Genomic DNA, 20,313 nt, shown 5'->3' with positions numbered 1-20,313 from the left:
AAAGGCTATTGTACAGGAGTTAACTTGACCTGACACACAATACACTTCAGTGTCTCTGGCGCACCCAATCAGATGCACACGGCTTTGAATATGAGCCACGCAATCAATAAGAACTCCAATGGGGAGCAGAAATTAATTCTGCTTAAATGTCTTTTAAAACCTGATGGCCTCGAATGATTTCCCAGCAATGCCTTGTTGTGTTTTCACTCTCAATTCCATAGATTAGAAGGAAGGACAAATGGATATATAGACTTTAAAAAGTTTAGTCATATTTGTCCAAGATAGAGTGAGATTTTATTGAAGAATGCAGTAATAATAATAGTAGTACCATTTATAATATTATAATATCCATCCATCCATTATCTATACAGCTTTCTCTTGAGGGTCACAAAGAGGTTGGAGCCAATCCCAGCCATTAGGCGAGAGGTGGGGCATTGGACTGACAGGGCCGGCAAATTAGAGAGACAACCATTCACGCTCACATTCACACCTACAGGCAATTTCGAGTGACCAAGAAACCTAACTTGCATGTCTTTGGAAAGTGGGAGGAAGCCAGAGTAGCCACGCAAGCATGAGGAAAATATGCAAACTCCAAACAGAACGAGTTGCCTAGCCAACTGGCAGGCTCAAACCTGTATCCTTCCTGCTGTGAGGCGAACCACTGCACAACGTGCTGCCCAATACCATAATATCTAGATGGGAATTTACACATCTGCTATTGACAAACTCAGATATTCAGGTTAGTGCTGAAATGGAATGTTTATTAACTGATAAGCTGATCACCCAGAAATATTTTGATAACAGGGTAATTTTAGCTTTCTATTAAGCAAAAATGCCAAATTGCTGGTTCAAACCTGGCAGATGAAGGGGTTTTGATGCTTCTCTCTGTTTTGTATCATTATGAATTGAATGTCTTTGTCTTTAGACTGTTGATTGGGCAAAACAAACAATTTAACAATGTGATCTTGGGCTGTTTTTACTGTTTTATGACATTTTATAGACTAAATGAATCTTATTTTAAAAGTCGTCAGTATCAGTGTATAATGATATAATGCATTCATAACACTTCACACATTTACACAATTTGTTATTTGATTATGACAAAAATAGGTAGAATGATTTACTCTTGATTTTATTGAGCAATGATACTCAAATAAGTTCCGAAAATTCACATATAGTAAGTGTTACGCAGCGTCAAAGATTTAGAAAAGACAAGATTTACAATATTTCCCAATATTACAGATACAATATTGAACTCTGTATTGTGATATCAACAACATATAGATTTTCTTATATTTTCTTAGCCAAGCAGGAGTACTCGGGGTTTGACAGGTGATGTCCTCTGTCCAACTGAGTGTTTGCGTCTATTTGCACTGCCGGAACAGCAGTTAATGTACTGTAAACTGTAAGAAATGGCTATAAAACTACTCACCACCACTCCTCTCCTTCATTTTAAGTCCTTGAAAGTGTCCCCAGTTAATAGGGTTGTGTTAGTTAACAAGCCTGTGAAGTCCTCGTCAGCAGCATTATCACAGCGACATACCGACACAGGCAGTTTTTATCAGGCCTCTCTATGGCAGTGCAAGCAGACAGCTCTGAAATTAGCAGCTCAGAGAGGGAGGCAAAGAGGCAAATAACATTATTACACATTGCCAGCTGTGTCTGAACACCAGGAATACCAACACAGGGGTTGTTGTGCAGACAGACACACATTTATACACACGAAGCAAAGAGTGTAACCTCCACAGTGGGCTCTGCCATAGACCTTCTGAGGTGTGAAGTGTGTGCAGGGTGCTGCTCTTCTCATTATTAACAGTAGTGTTGGCTTTGGCATCAGGAGAGAAGAGGGCAGCTTGGCGCAGCCAGCAGTCGCAGCAATTTACAGGTCTGTCACAGAGAAAGAGGTCGACCAGAGGAGGGAATTAAAGAGCATTTAGAGCTGTGAAATAGACTGCAGATGGGGTGAAATAGCCGCTAGTGGATGTATGATGTGTTCATGTTGACTTTACTTGATGGTTTTTATTATGGGGATCTAAATGTGTTTGCTGTATTATGCAACACTTGGCAGAAAACCATGAGTCTGGTTTTCTGAGTTTGAGATGATGTGTGTGTATTTGTCGTGCTAACTTGGAGATTTTTACAAGGTTTAGTAGCAGAGCGCCTGGCAAACGCCTGATAGCATCAGGATTTGTGCTTAGTGCCATGATAATCTTGTTATACGCCGTATTATTTTCTTACTCTGGCTTGCAAATAAAAGCTCTGATCTTTCACTGGAGTTCATTGGTGTACATTTTGTGTAGATATCTGAATTATTCCTAGTTCGTAATCCGCTTGTGCCTGTGCAAGCAAGATCGTGCAGCATTTCCAGTGGACTCTCAGTACAGGTCACTGAGACGGGAAGTGTCAGGAGGCCAGGCTGTTCCACCTTGGTGCAGAAACTGAACAGCAACATCAGGAGGAATAGGTTCTAAATGACAGTGTCGCTGAAATCACCATGGTGTCAGACTGACAGGGGTCACTGTGGCCTCCCTTCTCCTCTCCCCTCAAACAGAACACAGGATGAGAGGAACAATTTTGTAGAGAGGAGGCAGCTGGAGATGCCTTGACAGCACCACACTGTTGAAAACAATCTTTTACCTCAGTCTTGGCCGTAACACGATTCCTCCTCTGTCATGACCCAGTGTCATGATGATTTAGAGGTCACAAGAATGATGCACTGACTCCTCTCTCTTTCCCTTTTTTATGCGCGTGTCTTCCTGCAGAAGGGATCTGTAACATGACAATGGACTCCAACTCGATGACAATGCCCATGTCAGACCCCAACGCTTGGGCAACAGCCATGAACAACCTGGGGATGCCTCCCATTGGAATGACTGGACAGCAACTCATGCCAGGTACCACACTACCCAAAACAGAATCACAGACACCTTTGTGTTGAACATTATGTCATTATTACATTGGCAAAAATACTGTAAGTAGTATTATATTCAACAGTTACTGGAATTATCTGTTTGGTCTATTTACATCTAGATTTTGTGAGACGATAAATGTGGGTCTTGGATTTTGCTCATGTTAGAAAGAACATTTTGCTGATTATGGCTGAAATATCCCTGATGTTGGTTGCCCAATACCAAATATGATTTCTTTTTTATACTATTCGCTGTTTATGATGCCTCTTTTTAAACGCATCGTATACATTTCATATGTTCACATTTTTGTTTATTAGTGTAATCATCTGATGCCCCTTCATGGATTTTTGCAAAAACTAAATTTTATGTGAAGTACCCACTTCAGAGCTCTAGCTTTTGCTCATTCTCCATTCCCATCATAATAATTTAATTCCTTGTGGGCATAATTGTGTTTTCCTTCTGGCTATTTTCCCATCATGACATTTTTAAGTGTTGAGATTATTTATAAAGCTGAAGGAAAGTAGTAAATCAATCAAAACGTCAGTGAATGTGAGTTCTCAGCTTGAATCTGTGTCTAAAGGCTGTGTCTTTTTGTATCTAAATTAGATTATTTAAATTTATTTACACATTCAAATTGCTTTTTTCCTTATGGTGTGGCGCAGGGTTTTAGAAATTTGATTTGTAAAGTGGTTGGTTTTTTTGAGCCACATTGGCTTATGCTGTATTCATGTTCAGGAGGGAAGAATATCTGCTGCTGTGGCTTTGAAGGATAAGGAAGTGGAGTCTCATGCTTGGCTGCATTGGTCATTTAAAATAAGTATGCTGGAATGAACAGGATGAGCTGAGTCACCAAGTTGGGAGTGCGATGCTGTAATCAGTCTTTGGATGGCATACACAGACAAGCAAGCTCTGTCTGACTGAGGCTGATATGACTAAATGCAAGATCATTTGGGATCAGTGAAAAAACAGCAGGTTTTGTCTTCAAAGACTCCGTGTGACGTTAAGACCACAGCATACAGCATCTCTCTGGGTGTTGTCAGTGATACATACTCAAAATAACTTCCTTTGTTTCTTTCTTTAGTTAACTTTTCACTTTTTTCTGTTGGCTGTACCAAAAATCACTCAAACTTGCATACTTTATTGTCAGTACATGCCACTGACACTGATTAAACTGTACATGCTGTCACCAAATTACAGAAAATATTGAATATGAACCCCTAATACTCATTTTAATCTGGGAAAAAAAATCACATTCTGCTCTGTTCCCCAGCAATTATCAGGATTTTAAAACAAACAAATGTCCTTTATTTGTCAAACAGGTAATGTGCACAGTAGAGATCTGAGCTCAGCAGCCTGTGATGACAAAAAGTATACGGTCTTTGGTTTAAGTACATCTGTTTACAGTTTGAAAACCAGCAAGTTATTGGGTTGAAATGGTTACATTTCATTCATTTTTATTATTTCCCCTGTGTTATTACAACAGCAAGTAGCATCATGTAAACACAAGGTTGAGCTACTGTATTCTTATCGAGCTCCATAATGTTCAGCCTCACCGATTGCTCTGCTATCTATAACATTAGATTCAGCAGCACCCTCCCACTCTCCGTCTCTGAAGAGTTATTCTGCAATGTCTTCTCTCTCTCCTCAGTAGAAAGCCTTTCCCTAAAGCCTTTTATAAATCACTTCCCACTTCTTAGCTGAAATGCACTTTCATATTTGAAATATGCCAGGCTTGTGTGTAGACGCATGTGTGTATGCATGAGGAGACAACCAGTCTTCCAAATGCACTCCTCAAGAAATATTAAGAGACACACACACACACACACACACACACTCACATATACTCAGGCATGACATATTTTAAATATGGTAAACAATAGTCTTTCTACTGAGGAGAGAGACAAGACACAAATGGTGGAGGAACTTCTTAAAGGGAAGCAGAGGAACTCAACTTACTGTTAGGGAAGAAGACTGGGTGCCGGACACAAACACATCTATCCAAGTGTGTGTGTTTTCAGATGAAGTATGCATCAAAGGTGCCAACTTCCTCCTCTTGAACTTCATTTGCGGCGCTTAAAGGCATTTTTACGGCAAACATTTTAACTTGTCATAGCAGGAAAAGCACAGGTGTAACTAATAACATTAATGATGGCTGTGTTCCATTTTAAGTGTGTCATTAAGCCATGCCAGTGGTACAGCATGCACAACACCAAAGCCTTGAAACTGGCACACACGACTGAACTGCAGCAGATTTTTTTTTTCCAGCTGCACCTGTTTTTTTTTTTTTTTTGTCAAGTCAAAATGTCAGCCGTAAGAAAGGTCAGTTAAACTGCTCCAGCACTTAATCAGACGCTCTGCCAGTTTTTGCCTGCAGTCATACTTAAAACCAGGTGGAAATGATGATGTCCGTTTTAGACTGTGTTTGCGTAATGAGGAGTAAATCTGAGTAAGAGAGGTTTTTCACAGCAGACATTTGGACCTCACTCACCTAAATGTAATGCAGTCGATTTCAATGTTATCAATCACATCATGGGATGGATAGCACAGAGACGCTAGATTCATTCACCTATCTGACCACTCAACTAAGTTTTTATGATTGCAGATTTGGTTGTGTGAGTGTTACATTTTCTGTGCTTTGGCAGTATAATACCATATCCATTAAAATTGGGTTTAATTGCCTTGAGTAACAGACTGTGGCTGATGACTTCACCTGATCCCATTTATCAGTAAAAAGCAAAGGTGTCATTTCTCCTGTCCTGACAGGTGCAGCATATAACAGACTGAGGTAGATGTCAATGAAGCGCAGCCTGTACACATCCACACAGTCCTGAGAAGAGCTCTAATCAGGCGAAATAATTAAACTGTCCACTGCGGGTTTACCATAAGTGAGCAGGGCCTGAAAGCCTCAACTGGGGTAATCATCATCAGGTATCAGAAGCAGTTTCAGAAGGGTGGTGTTGAGAAACAAGGGAGGAGACGGTGATGGAGAGGAAGGAGACTCGGGTTAAGAGGACAGCTGTGTCTCCCCTAGTGGATCACCTGCAATAACAGCTGGTGTTTCCCCACCTTTCCATCTTCTTCCTCCCTTTCTCCTTTCCTATTCCCCCTCCCTTCCTCACCAGCCTAAATTACCCTCCATCTCATTTATATCTCGTTACAGCTGAGTCAGCCACTGTAACCCACAGAGCTACATGAGAACACACACTGTTCATTTGCTCTCCACAAAGCAAACTGAGCTCTTTTACACACTTAGACTCCACTGAGTCACACTGAAAAGCTCAGCTGGGCTCAGACAGCATATACTATAAACCAGAGATGTAGGCAGTCCAACAATACACGAGCGATTACATAATGTATCAATGATGTACTTGTTAAGAATACAAAATGTTTTGTTTCTCTCCCAGACGCATAATAAAAATACTTTACATAGTATGTAAAATGTGCTGCTGTTTTATCACCTTTCTACACTCCAAAGGAATTGAACATAGATTACTCACAGGCCTATATTTTCCACTCATGCATTTTTCACTTCACTCAAACCAAAGGACTTTACTTGTTGAACCCCAGGAGAAATGTATAAGTGGGAAGAGCTCTACTTAAGTATTTTCCTCCAGCTTGCCTCTTTCTCAGTTTACAGCAAATCATGAGGACAAAGACGCTCAAGGTTATCCACTAACGCTTCAATGTTTGTAATGTCTTTTATAATATTGTATACATTGCCGTGCTTTCTTTATTCAGCCCAGTTTCTTCAGAAAAAAAAAAAGCTCTACGGCCACACTTTCTCATAATGTCACACACAGTCTCATGCTGTCATGCAACACTTGTTACCAGAGCACCTTGTGCCTTTTGAGGGTAATCCAGGTGGATTAATTATTGATTCTCCATCATGACCAGACATCATCTTTGTCTCCTTTTGGTTTCGCCTTTAAACATCAGGGGAGAATTCACTGTCACTCTCTTTGTCCTTTCCTATTTGATCTTTGAGTGTGTTGTTTCTGTGCATTTGTACAATTGGTCACATATTTCCTGCATGTAGGTTTAAATGGGTTTTTATGTGTCAGTTTCAGGCTCATTCATTAAAAGGGACGGCCTGTGCGGGAGTGCTTTCATTACACATTAGACTTTGCCTCTGTTTCATCCACTGTGAGCCTGGAATGTATTTCTTCGCCACTGAGTCTTTCCCTGCCTCCAGCCAAGTGGATTTATCCAGACAGACAGCTGGATAAACAGACCATTGTGGGCAGAGCCCTCAACACTGTGCAGCCTCACAAAACCTGGTGTACGTCTCCAACGATGACAGTTTTATTTCTATAGATGGACTGGGCAGTGGCTGTGTGTGTTAGAAAGTTATTATTACATGTTTGTACTAGAGAAGTGTTTGGATAGAGGGAGGGATTGGACTCAGGCCATCGGCCCTGTATGTGTTGTGCTGTAGGTCCCACTGGTGCTTGATGGCATCAAGCATTAATGCTTGATGTATCGTCGTAGTGTTCCCCATATCATGGTTTTACCATTGCTGCATTCTTCTGTGTATTCAGCATGTGAGACATCTATTGCACATCTGGAATTTTACTGAACTTTTTCCCCCATATCTTTTCCCTTTGTGAATGACTGGATAGAGGGTGTCGTCTTTTGGACAGATTATAAAGCCCTCTGTGACCAATTTGTGATTTTGCACAGCAACAGTTTCTGACCCAGCCCAATCTGCCCCCCTCCCAAATACCTCAGGCCATAAGGGAAAAAAGAAAGAAATTAGGGGAAAGGAAATTCAAGTAAAGACCCCACCCCTCTTTAGACAGCAAAGGAAACCATAGGTGGGAAAATGGCAAAAACTTTCACAATTCTCTGATTTTAATTTGTTCCAGTATTAATGTAGTATGTTCAATAAATGCATGAGCAGTACAGTGTCTGTTCGTCACATTGCACAAATACCTAAATCCAAGGTGTCAAGTAAGTGGGTTGCGGGTTAAGGGGAAGGGTCAGTAGACAGGGCAGCTTGGATGGTACGTGTGACAGTCATAGTCACCCTGTTGGCGGAGTAGCTTGAAAGGTGGAGACAGCCCAGCTCTTCAAACAGCTCAGAGAACAAGAGCAACACTGTGTCCTGGGAACAAATAAGACCCAAACTATGTGAGTTGGGGAGCCCGACTGAATTTAAGAAATCTGACCCACGTGTTTCAGGGGTGGTGAGGTCTGGCATACCTCGGGAGGAACTGACATTGAGTTTGTTTAGTTTCAGCTTGTCAAATCCCAAGATGTAAATAGTAAGGTGAACCTCTCTTAACTGTTTAGACAAGAGTTCAAATAGATCAGAGACCAGAGAGTTCCTGTGGTTATGGAAAAGTTGAAAAGTCACAGAATTTGATGGTGGGATTTTCCTCAGGTCAGTCATGGTGAATAATCCAGGTTTCAGACACACCATGAGAATTTGTTATGGATTTTTTTTTTGTAACCAAACTTTTATTTGACATGGAGTTTCAAGTGAATCTATTTACTTTTGCGTGAAAGTGACCAGTACCATCATCACTGATTACATTAATCCATGAATTCCTGGGGTTAGTGCTTAGCCAAACCAATGCGGATGAAGAAAATGGCTTGCTGTTGTTTTAGGTCATGAACATTACATGGATAAGTCTTACGGTTAGCAAGCCCAAAACCTGGTGAGTAAAATCCCAGATACAGTGTGAACTGTGAGAGCGGAGCAGGAACTGCAACAGTAACAGCAGGAATCAACATCTGGTTTCAACATCTTTGACATCTGACAGAGACGAGAGAGTCTAGGCTTTTCCAGGAGCGCTCACCATGTATTTCCCCAACCATCAACAGTGTTCTCTCTAGCACGTCCAGACTGTAACTGGAACCAGATGGAGGGCTATACAGTTCCTCTTCTATATCTCTGTCAAAATACAGACCCCCCAAGATGGTTTTTATTATGGAAGACACTTGACAGTTTGTACTGTAGTAGCTCAGTACATTTGGCTTTGATCGAAAGACTTGAATAAGTTGTCCCCAACCTTTTTAGCTTGTGATTCCATAAAATGAAGCTGCATGCTCTTTATGTGTTAAAGCACTTTGTAACTTTCGTTGAGGTAAGTGCTGTGAAAGTCCTCAACCAACTGCAGTTCAACCAGAGTGATTTTTCATTTCAGGGTTGTTTTATTTGAATAGCTTTTGTAGACCTGTACAGAAGACAGTATCCAGTATCTTAGAAAAGCAACAATATCTAGACGTCAGAAAAAATTTAACTGAAATTTATATTATTTCCACATCTTTTTTATTGTTAACTTTTTAATGCCTGTGTTTCTTTGTTACCAGACTTTCTCATTTTTGTGTTTGTCTGACTTTGAAAGTGACTTGAGCGTATTTTTCTTTACCAGTAATTGTCCCTGCACAACAACTTAGTATAGGCTTGTGTAAAGGCTTTTCTAATACTCGTAAAAAAGTGAAGATATCCCATGTGCAGCTGGGCTTCTCTCCGGGGTGCCAGCTGGCCCAAGGGTGCACCACAGTAAACCAAAAAAAATCAGTATTCCAGCACACACCATGATACCAGTTGACATCATTTATAAACAATTTATTAAAAAAACAGCAACCCAAGCAGAACTATGGATTATTAGGGACATTTTGTATAACGTCCTCTTTCTTTTCTTTTTTTCTACCAATTTTTTATATGTACGTTATTATAAGGTAATTAATGTACTTCGTACTCTGACATTTTTTTGTATCTTATGGAAATGTATGCTTTCTGGTCCGCTTATCGTCCAAGCAGACCAGGAGTTGAATAGCCAGAATTTCTACTCTGACATTAAATGTATCTCATTATGTTCATCGAAATGTAACATTTATATCTATTTTTGCACAGTGAAATTGTAATTGCTCCTGCCTACTTGACTTGGTGAAGTGCCTTTGTCTTGGGGAATGTGAACCTGGTGGATCTTCTGCTAATCAGCACCTGATTATTTAAAGGCACCTGGTGACAATCAAGCACAGAGCGAATCTGATAAAGTAGCATGCAAAATGCTTTGTTCACTCATTCATGTTTTTAATATAATTTGTTAATCGTGTCAGTTAGTATCCTGGTGTGTGCTGGAATATTATATTTTATTTTTTGGTTTATTAATAAATGAAAAACACAGCAATGACAGGTTTAGTTTGTCATTTTGGTTTTCTCACATTTTTTAGTCGTTGCAAAAGTTGCAAAAGGACAAAAGGAGAAAATGTGAAACTGATAAAAGCTGCAAGGTGACCACACACACACCTTCTACAGAAAATATTTAGCTTTTAATGTAAAAGAAGCTTAGAATTAATTTTAGCTGAACTAAAATTAATGCAAGCATCTCTATGCATGAACATGCACGCGCGCACACACACGCACACAAAGAAAACTCACCCTGGAGAATAGATAAGCAGGCTCCAGGGACAGACGACTGTTCCCTGAATAAACAACAACTCCTTTGTCTGCTGCATCCCACTCATCCTCATCCCTTCCCCACGGTTGTCACAACCCCCTCCACCACTGCACACACACACACGCACACACAAAAACCACAGTGGAATATATGAAAACTTTGTGTCATGCCTCATAACCAACCAACTAAATGGTGCTCCTCATATTAAATTAGAGGGCACAAGAACCCCCCCAGATATGAATCAAGGTCCTCTCATTTTCACACATTAGCTCACCTGGATTAACATCAGGAAATACATTAGCTGACAGTCATTCCTTTGCCGTAAGCGTTTTCTAATCCTTGTACTGAATGCCATGTCCCTTTCTGCTGACTGTTCAGGAGCTGCACTGGTACAATGCCAGAGGTTTTTGGCTGCATGTAGGCGGACAGAGTGGATATACTTCGGATATGCAGTATGTCTGGGGGAAAAATAGAGCAGTGGTTATTGGGTTACAGAAATGCGAATATCTGACAAGGCCTTCCCATCCATGCCAGTTATATTAGACTGTAGGTTAGCTATTGTTAAAAGCTAGATTTGTTTCAGAGATTTGACTTTGGAGGTGTCAGATAAAGAAGACGGGTTTTGGACGGCAACATTAAGAAGCAGATTCTTATTTAGATATCATGGAATAAGTAGATGGTATAACTTTTCTTGTCCTGCAAGTTGCAGTCTGGACAAATATTCCTTTAAGAGAGATGAAGCGGGAGATGTTCATATAAAAATGCAAAGAGGGTTGACTCTTGGCAGAGATTGAGAGAGGCAGATTTCAGCCACTGGTAGGGTTCCAGGTGGCATGGCTAGCTCGCCTCATTAGAGAATATTATCCAGCATGCCTCACAGCAACCGCCTATGTCTTCCTCCAACCCCCCCCACCTGCCGCTGACTGCTAGAAGGGACATTTACCCTGGCAATCGGAGAGGAGAAAGACAGGGAGGGGAGAGGAATATGACATTAATAGCCAAGAGCTTCACACAATCAAATGTCTTCTTTTTTTTTCGATTGGCAGGCAGCTCCAAATGTAATTACTTTGAACAAACCTCCAGGAAATAGATTTTTTAACATCAAAAAGACATGATGGAGAAGAAATAGAGGTGGAAGGAGGAGAGTTTGTGTAATAACCTCAGAGGCGAACTTTTGTGCATGTGCACTTATGCATGTTACTGTACAAGAGCAAAGTGTCAGGGAGATGTTTGTGAATTTCAGAGACAGGCGAGGTAAGAAGGATCAGACGGAAGCGTGGCTTTGTGTGGGTGGGCCCAGCCCCAGGTTTCCTTTGTTGTTCTTCTTTAAGAAGACCTTTTTGCTCTTTAAATCCTTCTGAAGTTAAAGTTTATCTGAGTAAAAAAAAAAAAAAAAAACCTACTGCTCCCTTTTACTCACTGAGTGAACACCATGTTGGTTAGTACAAGCCAGACCACACATCAGTTTCCCAGAGCCCAAAGTGACATGCTTAAGTTGCTTGTTTTCAAACAGTACAAAACCCAAAGATATTCAGTTTACTATCACTGAAGACTGAGAAAACCACCAGATATTCTTATTTAAGACGCTTGTCTCACTGACTTTGCTTAATTTATAATGCTTATTAACAATTCCAGCTAATATCCCAAGTACTTTACTGCGGGATTCTTCATTGCCCATTTGTACACTTGTCGAAGCTCCCATTCATGAATGTTATCTAATCCGTCCCAGGCTGGCCTCTAAATTACCATTCATCTAGTTTACTGGTCTCTAAATTAAATATAAGTAATGATCTCATAGAACTGTTTTATGTCCCATCATTTTCTAATTACTAAGTATGTGCTGAGCGTCAGTGTTGTACTTTACAATTAATTGTCATTTAATTGTAAGTGTATAATACCTGCTGTATACCCACTGTGCTTTGGTATTCAAGGCAGAATGTCTTTTCATGTCTTAAAACTTAATTGATGGATGGTATTGAAGATATTTTTTAGCATGCTATTATTTGTGCCATAGAATTATAGGCAGAGGAAGAAGAATTATTCACATCAAATCAAAAAAGTACTCCATTAAAAGTAAAATTTTAGTCAGGTCAGATGTTCAGTTTACTATCACATATTACTAAGGAGAGCAGGAAATTGTGAGCTATACCTGTGGAAAGCTTGGTATTTTTGCTTTAAAAATGTGCAATTGCCAATTGTTTTTCCAAAAATGAATGAATCGATTAATCAATCAATTAACTAATCAACAGCAATAGCTGTCAAATAAATATAATGAAGTTAAAAGTACATTTACCTCTAACATGCATTGGAGTAGAAATTTAAAGTAGCATGAAATAAAAATATTTAATAAAGTATAAGTACCTTAGAATACTACTTAAGTACAGTATTTGAGTAAATGTACTTTTTGCCCTGAAGCATTGTTCTCCTGATAGCTATTAGAGTTCATGAAAGCGTAGCCCAAGAGTGGCAGCATGATCAGCTACAAATGTAATTTATTATTGATCTAAAAATCTTATTGATCTCCCGTAATGCTGTTGTTGGATGAGGACCAGCTGTATTTTCGAGTTTCTTTTCTGTGCCATTTTCACTGTGACGGTTTACACCACCAAGAGAAAAAAAATGATGGTGACAGGCAACAAATGACCCAGGTCAGCTGCAAACCCATGACATTGCCATTGCACTGAATGCACCTTATTGAGCTGAGTTACCGGGACAAGAGCAATATAGTAATTTTAACATTTTTCCTTCTGTCGTCCTGACTGGAGGGGCCAAGAGAAAACTCTAACCATTCATCCCCAGAACATGGCACAAATGTTGAAATTGCACTTGCTGTTAGATTCTTTTCCCCAAAGGTGCTCACATACGCAGGTGTAAAGTCACATTTCTTTCCTTTTCTGAAGGTGGCGCATTTGTTGAAATGGTCTAATTACACTGCTCCCTCTTGTGGAGAAACTGCAGCTTGTTAGATTTAAATGTGTAGATTTGTGAGTGACTCTCAAGCAAGTACATTTCAGTTCTTTGCCTGATTTAAAAAAAAAAAAAAAAAGGATGCATCATACTCATTGACATCAGCGGGGCTACCGACTGTTGTGTTGAAGCTACTAAAATTTTCATCAGCTGGTGTCACTTAACTAGTGTCACTTGTGGAAAACTGTAGTTTTGTACCGTACAACATCCATAACTTTGAGAATTTATCCATAAAGCTGCAGCAATGAAAATGAAGGGGAAAGTTGTTTTTCTGTCAGAGCCCCTAAACTCTAGAGCAAACCACAGGATGCACATTTCACAGTGGCTTGCGAAACAGTCTAATCCACTGGTATAAAGTTGTTTTTCAAATATAAACTATACTAAACATTTAAACAACATAAAATGAATTTAAATATGGGACATAACAGCAAATCCTGAAGCAAACTGCATAAATATGTACATTGGATGAAGTGCACCAGTCTAATGTGCATGTTCATCTGTTTCTGTTTACAGCATACATTGTAATGAGTAGCACTGAAAGAGGCAGGAAATTATGGTATGCTAGTGATGAAACATGGCCTCAGGTTACATTGTTGTAACCTGGAGATGAGAGAAGTCTGGTGGAGCTGGAAATCCTTACAAATAAGTAGATAATCTCCCTTATTACACACAGCTCTGCTACATGCTTGCTTCAGGTCTCAGGCTCTTAATGGACAACGATAAACGCACACACCAACACACACTCCAGAGGAAACATGAGCAGCACTGCAGTGAAATTGCACCAGCCATGACCTGATGTAACCAGATCTTTCCCTCCATGTGAGCTGAAATCTAGTTTGCTTTGTGTCAATGTACAACATACGAACTCGTAAGCTTGTTTCCTAATTTTACCACGGGAACAGTGGAGCACTGGCTCTGCAGAACATGATTTTCAGAAATATTATCTCACAGATATTTTTACAATGCTTTCTTCTCCTCCCACAAGACTCAATTCAGTTTGGTTTCCTCTGCTCTTTTCTATGCAAAGTGTTTGGCATTCAGGTTGGTTATTGCACCAGCCTCCCATCTTCCATCCACTCTTTCTTATCTTCCCTCCTGCTATCTGTCTTCTTTTCCTTCGCCTTAACGTGCAGAAGAAGCCATCAATCGACTTGCAACTAGGGTGCTTCTTATCACCTGTTCCCTCTCACTCTGACATCTGGTTTGAGACTGATGGTGAGGTCATCAATAGACATAAAGTTTCCATCTATTTTCCTTTAATGTAATTCGGCTGGCTCTTTTTTTTTTCGACTCTGTTTTCTTTTCTCTAAATGCCCTTCATTTCCCTTTCCTCATTTTTGTCCTTCAGCCAGTTTTATCAGTGTAACGTCTTTATTACATCTGCCTTTGCCTCCCGGGACCTATTTTGATTCTTCTGTAATGTGCATATATCTTTATTCTCCTTCAATAAGTGTCATTCAATTCATCCATTTTCCTTCTGACAGTAGATTTAGAGAAAATCACTTATAAGGAAATGTCTATTTCCAGCTAATGGGTTGTTAAATATTATTCCTCCTTCACTGGATTTATTGTCTTTGAAGATTAAAATATTGTAATGCAACTCACATCATTTTTGCTGCTGTTATACTCCATTGAAGGAGAATGCCACAGTGGACCTCGAGTGAATATTTATTTGCAGATGTGAACATTGAAGTAAAAACCAAACTAAATGAAAAGTTTAATTTAACACTTTAAATTTGAAATGAAGAATGTTCGCCGTGTTGGTGGTAATTGAGAAGTTTGAATTGTTTATGTTCAAAAGTCAATTTAATCCAACTTCCTTGCCACTTGACACCCATACAATGTTAAGTAATCCAATACAACAGCTGTGCCACATATTCTTTTATGAAGCTTGTAATGGTCAATTTACAAGAGGTGTTAATTTATGCATTTATTATTGAGGTCGTAAGTAGTGGTAATGTTGTACTGGACTTTACTATGTTGAAATGTGTGTCTGATATTCTTTCCCCTCGTGCTTAGAAAGCAATCGGCAAAACACCAGAGACACTATAATGCAGTCCTGTACAACACTACTGCAAAGTACTACCTCAATACTAAACATGTAGATAAATTAACACCTCTTTGACAGTGTCAATCAAAACGGAGCAGTATTGTCTTTTTAAAGGTAGAATTTGTCTGAGTTGTGGTATTTGTCTGTGTTGCTTGTTAATTTATGCATTTCATGATTCCAATTTCCTCAACTGTGTCTTACAGTCAGCAAATAACACCTTCTGTGAAATATTAAGCCAACGTGTCAGATTGATTTTGTTACATGTCTAGTATACAACGGTGTTGTGTATAATCTGCAGTGAACAATTTGTTTTAGTGAGCAGTGCTCCAGCATGCACGTACACAGGTGCATAAACATTACGTACCCTGCAGCATAATTGTCAACTCCAAATCCTCTGCAGGTGACGTTGAGGCACATACAGGCGGGCAGCGTCATTTCCATTTCAAAAAGCTCCTCACTGGGACACGTGTGCACATAAAAGCACATGTGGTGGCTGTGGAAGTCAAGTCAATGCTGCAGTGTGAAAATCAATATTGTAAAAAATAAAGCCTGTCTGCTTCTTAGATTTTAAACCCAACTGTGTACATTATCTCTAAGGTTATCATTCAAACAGCAGGAGTGACAGAGAGAGTGACTCACTAAAAACTTCTTAAAATATGCATGTTGTTTACAAAATGATTTATTCATGAATGACTGCTATTCCATTATGTGTAGGCTGCTTGTGTGTCACTGGTGTTGACAGAAGAATCACTCAGGGAATAAGAACACAACATGAAGTGAAATTTAAAGATTAATTATGAGCTGAAGTGATACCTGACCAAAGGGTAGTGTTTAAACTTTAAAGTGTTAGTTCGCGGGAAGGATCTACTTTGTGATCTCATTCATATTTCTCTCCTGCTTCCAGATTTTGATCCCAATCTTGGTATGATGACTGGAATCACCCCCTTGAATCCCATGATGCCTGGCCTCGGTATGGTACCCACACCCCTCTCCCAGGATGTGCCTGTTGTCAAAGAGATCATCCACTGCAAGAGCTGCACCTTGTTCCCCCCCAACCCCAGTAAGTCATAATAACATGCTAATCCTGCACAGTCCCCCCCCCCACTTCCTCCTTTACTAGCGTCTCCATGCAAAAGGATAACACCACAATGAAAGGCATCCAATTTTGTAACATTACAACCTTGGAGACAGCTTCTTCATAACAAAAATAATCTCAACACAAGGTCCAACTTACTGTTATTTTGGTTTCATAAGCTTTCTCATAGTCTTAAGGAGTTGATCAGGTGTCATGGAAAGGATTTAGTTATATTTAGTGATATTATTGGGGCTGCAAATAATAGCTATTTTTGATTAAGCTGCCAATTATTTTCTCAATAGCGTAATTAGTAAGGGAGTCTATAAAATGTGTGAAAATACGTCTTCAATTTTTACTGGTTTTATGAAGTCAAACAGTCACTGATACTCACTGTGCTATCGTTGAAGAATTAGCGGTACTGTTTAAAAAACTTACTTTTGATTTTCTTTGGATCGACACAACAATTTCACCCCTAAACAATTAATAAAATTTGCCCAGAAGATGGTTTGCATTTTACACATCCATAAAGACCCAAAAACTTTATGAAAAAAGTTGGTTCTGACTAAGTATTCCAATATGGGAAACAATAAGCAATGCCAAAGTAAAGAATTGATCATCTGTGTCATCTTCCTCTATATTTCTTCTCTCCTCCTCCTCCTGTGCAACCACTAAACTGTATTTACATCCACACAACAAACTGTAGAAAATTTCTGAGCTAGTCATAATCTGACTTACAGGTGTGTTGCACAAGCTGTTGTTTATATTTATCTCACTTCCACCTTATCCAATTATTCAGAGTTAGAAAAGAGGTAGGGGGGTGCTTTGATTGATCCCACCTTCGCTTTTCAGATTTCCTCCTACAGAAAAGTTTCTGCCTGGGGACTTTATTCAAGCAAGCCTTACATGTCATCTTCAAGGTGAACTAAAACAAAGGTTCCTCACCGCAGTGGCATTTGGGAGTTTACAATCCTTTCACAAAACAAAACACACACTCTTGCATTCTCTTAGGCAAATATCATTCTTTTAATACACCTGTAAAACAGTTTCAAAGTTATGCTTGTATATCTGTGGTGTGAATTATGGCTCAGTGTAACTGTCACTGTCACATAGATGGTGCAGAGGGAAAAGATGATTAAAAGTTTAACTTCACCTGGGAACATCTTCCAAGCTAGTCATCAATATAGGGAAATGAACCAGGTACTCTGCGCACATATAAACCCTGAGGCTGTGTTAGGGATCAGCTTGTCAAGAAACTACCCAACATCTTTAAAGCCTGTCACAATCACACGGTAATGCAAGTCCAACTTTTTTCTGTGTTATGTGGAGTGTGTGGTATGCATACATCAATTGGAAAATGTACAACATTGTCTTCATACAGTGTTCAAGATGATCTGTGCCAAGAGTTTGGCCTGGACACAACACTTAATTGTGGACCGTTAACTTAATTTGATACTTTCTCCTCTGCCTACCTTTCTGCTCGTCCCAGTTACTCTTCACTCACTTTTTTGATCCTCATCTCTGCTCAAGAGCTTCTTGCCTGTCACCTATTTCAGTGTTACAAAAAAATGAATCTCAAAGCCAAGTATGTTGAATTGGCAGACATCTGAGGAAACGTTCCTAGGCGTGATTCTTTTCATGAAAGTCAAGTAACTCTGTGAGATTCAGCTCTACATCATGGACTTAAGCTACTAAATCCTGGGAGTTGTGTTGCTGGGGCTAGCAGCTCCTGGTAGCTTCTCTAAAGACAAATTGGTACCAGATGAGTGGATGGACTAAAAGCAATTGTATAGCAATTGTATAGATTGGTGTGTCTGATACGGTTGTGAATTGACACCAAATCTGTTTATGATTTACATGGACAACTTCTCTAGGTGGGGTAGATTTCTAGTGTGTCCTCTTTGGTTACCTTAGGATTGCATCTCTGCTTTGTGGCAGTGATGTAGTTATGCTTGCCACATTGTTAAATGACCACCAATGTGTACTTGGGTGGTTTGCAGCCAAATGTGAAAGCAGTTCGGATAAAGGCTGTAACTAACAATTATTTTCTGAAGATGGAGCACAAGATCCAGACAGGTGAACCTGTGCAGTAAAGGGAGCTAAGCTTATAGTCTGCCAGCCAGCCTACCCAAACAATGGAGACTGAGGTTTCAAGCTGCCAAAATTGGTTTCCCATCCTTATGTCTGGGTTCATCCTCAGGGTCAGCAGCTTGGACTTGGACTGAATGTGCTTGGAGTAGAACTGCTGTTTCTTTGCATTGAAAGCAGCAGGGATCAAGCATCTCCTTGGGAAGCCTCCTGGACATCTCTAAGTGAGGGTATTTCAGGCACAGCCAGCTTGAAGGAGACTGTGAGCCAGAGCCAGGAACTGCTGTAGGGATTATATCTCCCACCTAGACAAAAAATGCCTCAGAAAGACATCTTGGATATGTCTTGAAACCTCTCCAGGCAATTTGGCAAATTGAGCCTGCTTAACTAACTAAGTACAAAATTGTTAGATTACCTTATTTGATATTTTCCATCCATTGGAACAAAGCCTACATTATGTCACCTAAAAGGCACATATATATCATATCTGGAAGTAAGCCATTTGTCAAATTATTGGTTACACCAGGTTCTTTACCAGGACTTTTACATCAAAAAGGTGTTACTTTTGATGATTGTTTTAGCATCTGGCTCCAGAGCTGTATCACCACCCAGTAGGATAGGTGATGAGAGAGGAAATAGAGGAGAACATTGATGACAGAAGCGAATCGTTATTCATACTCCATGCTGTCAAAAGTACTTAGGATGCAAAATAGTGATGTTAAAAGGCAGCACTGTTTAGAGATGAAGGAATGTTGTTAAATCTCTGTCATGTGTTTAGGGCTGCTACAAAAGACATTTTTCTGCATTGATTAATCTTATGTTGCAAATACAAATGGCAACACAGAAAGTTCTCATAGCCCATGGTGATGTCTTGAAATGTTTTGTTCTGTCTAACTAAATTCCATAACCCATGTGAGGAGCAAAAAGAAACAAGCATCAATACTAACTGCACTCAGGCTTTTAGCAAATATCACAGGCAAAGTGCCGGCGTATAGGCAACAAGGTTGCATATGGTGTCCGTCACAAGTAGTCATTGCCCTCTAGCTGCACAGATTGAATCCGACACCACGTGCAGCATCCCCTCTCACTGACCCTCCCCCACCTCCTGCGCTCTCTCCGTCTTCCTCTATCTCCACAGTGTGCATAACCTTTACCGTCAATGTGCATCCTCATCAAGCTCTTTTCCTTCTCCTTTTTTTCATCCAAAGCTCCTCCATTCAGCCTTAACCCCTCTTTCACCTTCTCCACTGCCACCTCTCCTTACTCACACATCTAATGCTAAAGTAGTCAAGTACCTTTTTCTTGGTTAGAAAATGGTTTCCAAAGACTTTACACTCAACATTTGGAATTGTTGACTGGCTTTGATAAATAAAGTCAGCTTCAAATTCTGTGTTTGCCTCTCTTTCTCTTTCAAACTTGTGAAGGTGGTTTGAGAGAGAAATGTTATAATTGCTTTTAAGGAAAAATGAAACGTTCTTTTGAGCTTTGAGGATAATGGCAGTGAGTCCGGGACATTCACATGCATACACACTCCATTTAGTTTGAATGAAGAAGGATGCCCACCTCAGAAAAATGCCTAACAGCAGATAAATGCAGTAATGTAGGGGGTTGTCTAGAGGATCATTTTCAATGATGACTTATTAGTTTTCCACAAAAACACCTGAATAGGTAACACACTCACAAAAATCATTAGTCTACCAACATCCTAATGAAAAACGGACAAATCATCTAATTGACTAAGACCAGGAAGTCCTAGTATGTTAAAATGTGCTGATAATGGCATTGATATCTCGATAAATCTTCATGTGTTCAGGTTCA

General features: G+C 39.8%; 1 protein-coding gene across 1 annotated transcript in view; it reads left to right on the top strand.

Annotated features, from left to right (window-relative positions):
* The window catches only part of enox2 (ecto-NOX disulfide-thiol exchanger 2), a 165,660-nt gene that overhangs the window by 109,972 nt on the left and 35,375 nt on the right, over positions 1-20,313 (top strand). Inside the window, exons 5-6 of the mRNA XM_070836455.1 lie at positions 2,763-2,894; positions 16,240-16,395. Of these exons, the coding sequence (XP_070692556.1) occupies positions 2,763-2,894; positions 16,240-16,395 (288 nt within the window). The remainder of the gene's footprint in view (positions 1-2,762; positions 2,895-16,239; positions 16,396-20,313) is intronic.

This window comes from Pempheris klunzingeri, chromosome 9 (assembly GCF_042242105.1).
Source record: "Pempheris klunzingeri isolate RE-2024b chromosome 9, fPemKlu1.hap1, whole genome shotgun sequence".
Lineage (NCBI taxonomy): Eukaryota > Metazoa > Chordata > Actinopteri > Acropomatiformes > Pempheridae > Pempheris > Pempheris klunzingeri.
Note: the sequence above shows the minus strand (reverse complement) of the source record. Positions and strands in the feature narration are given on the sequence as shown.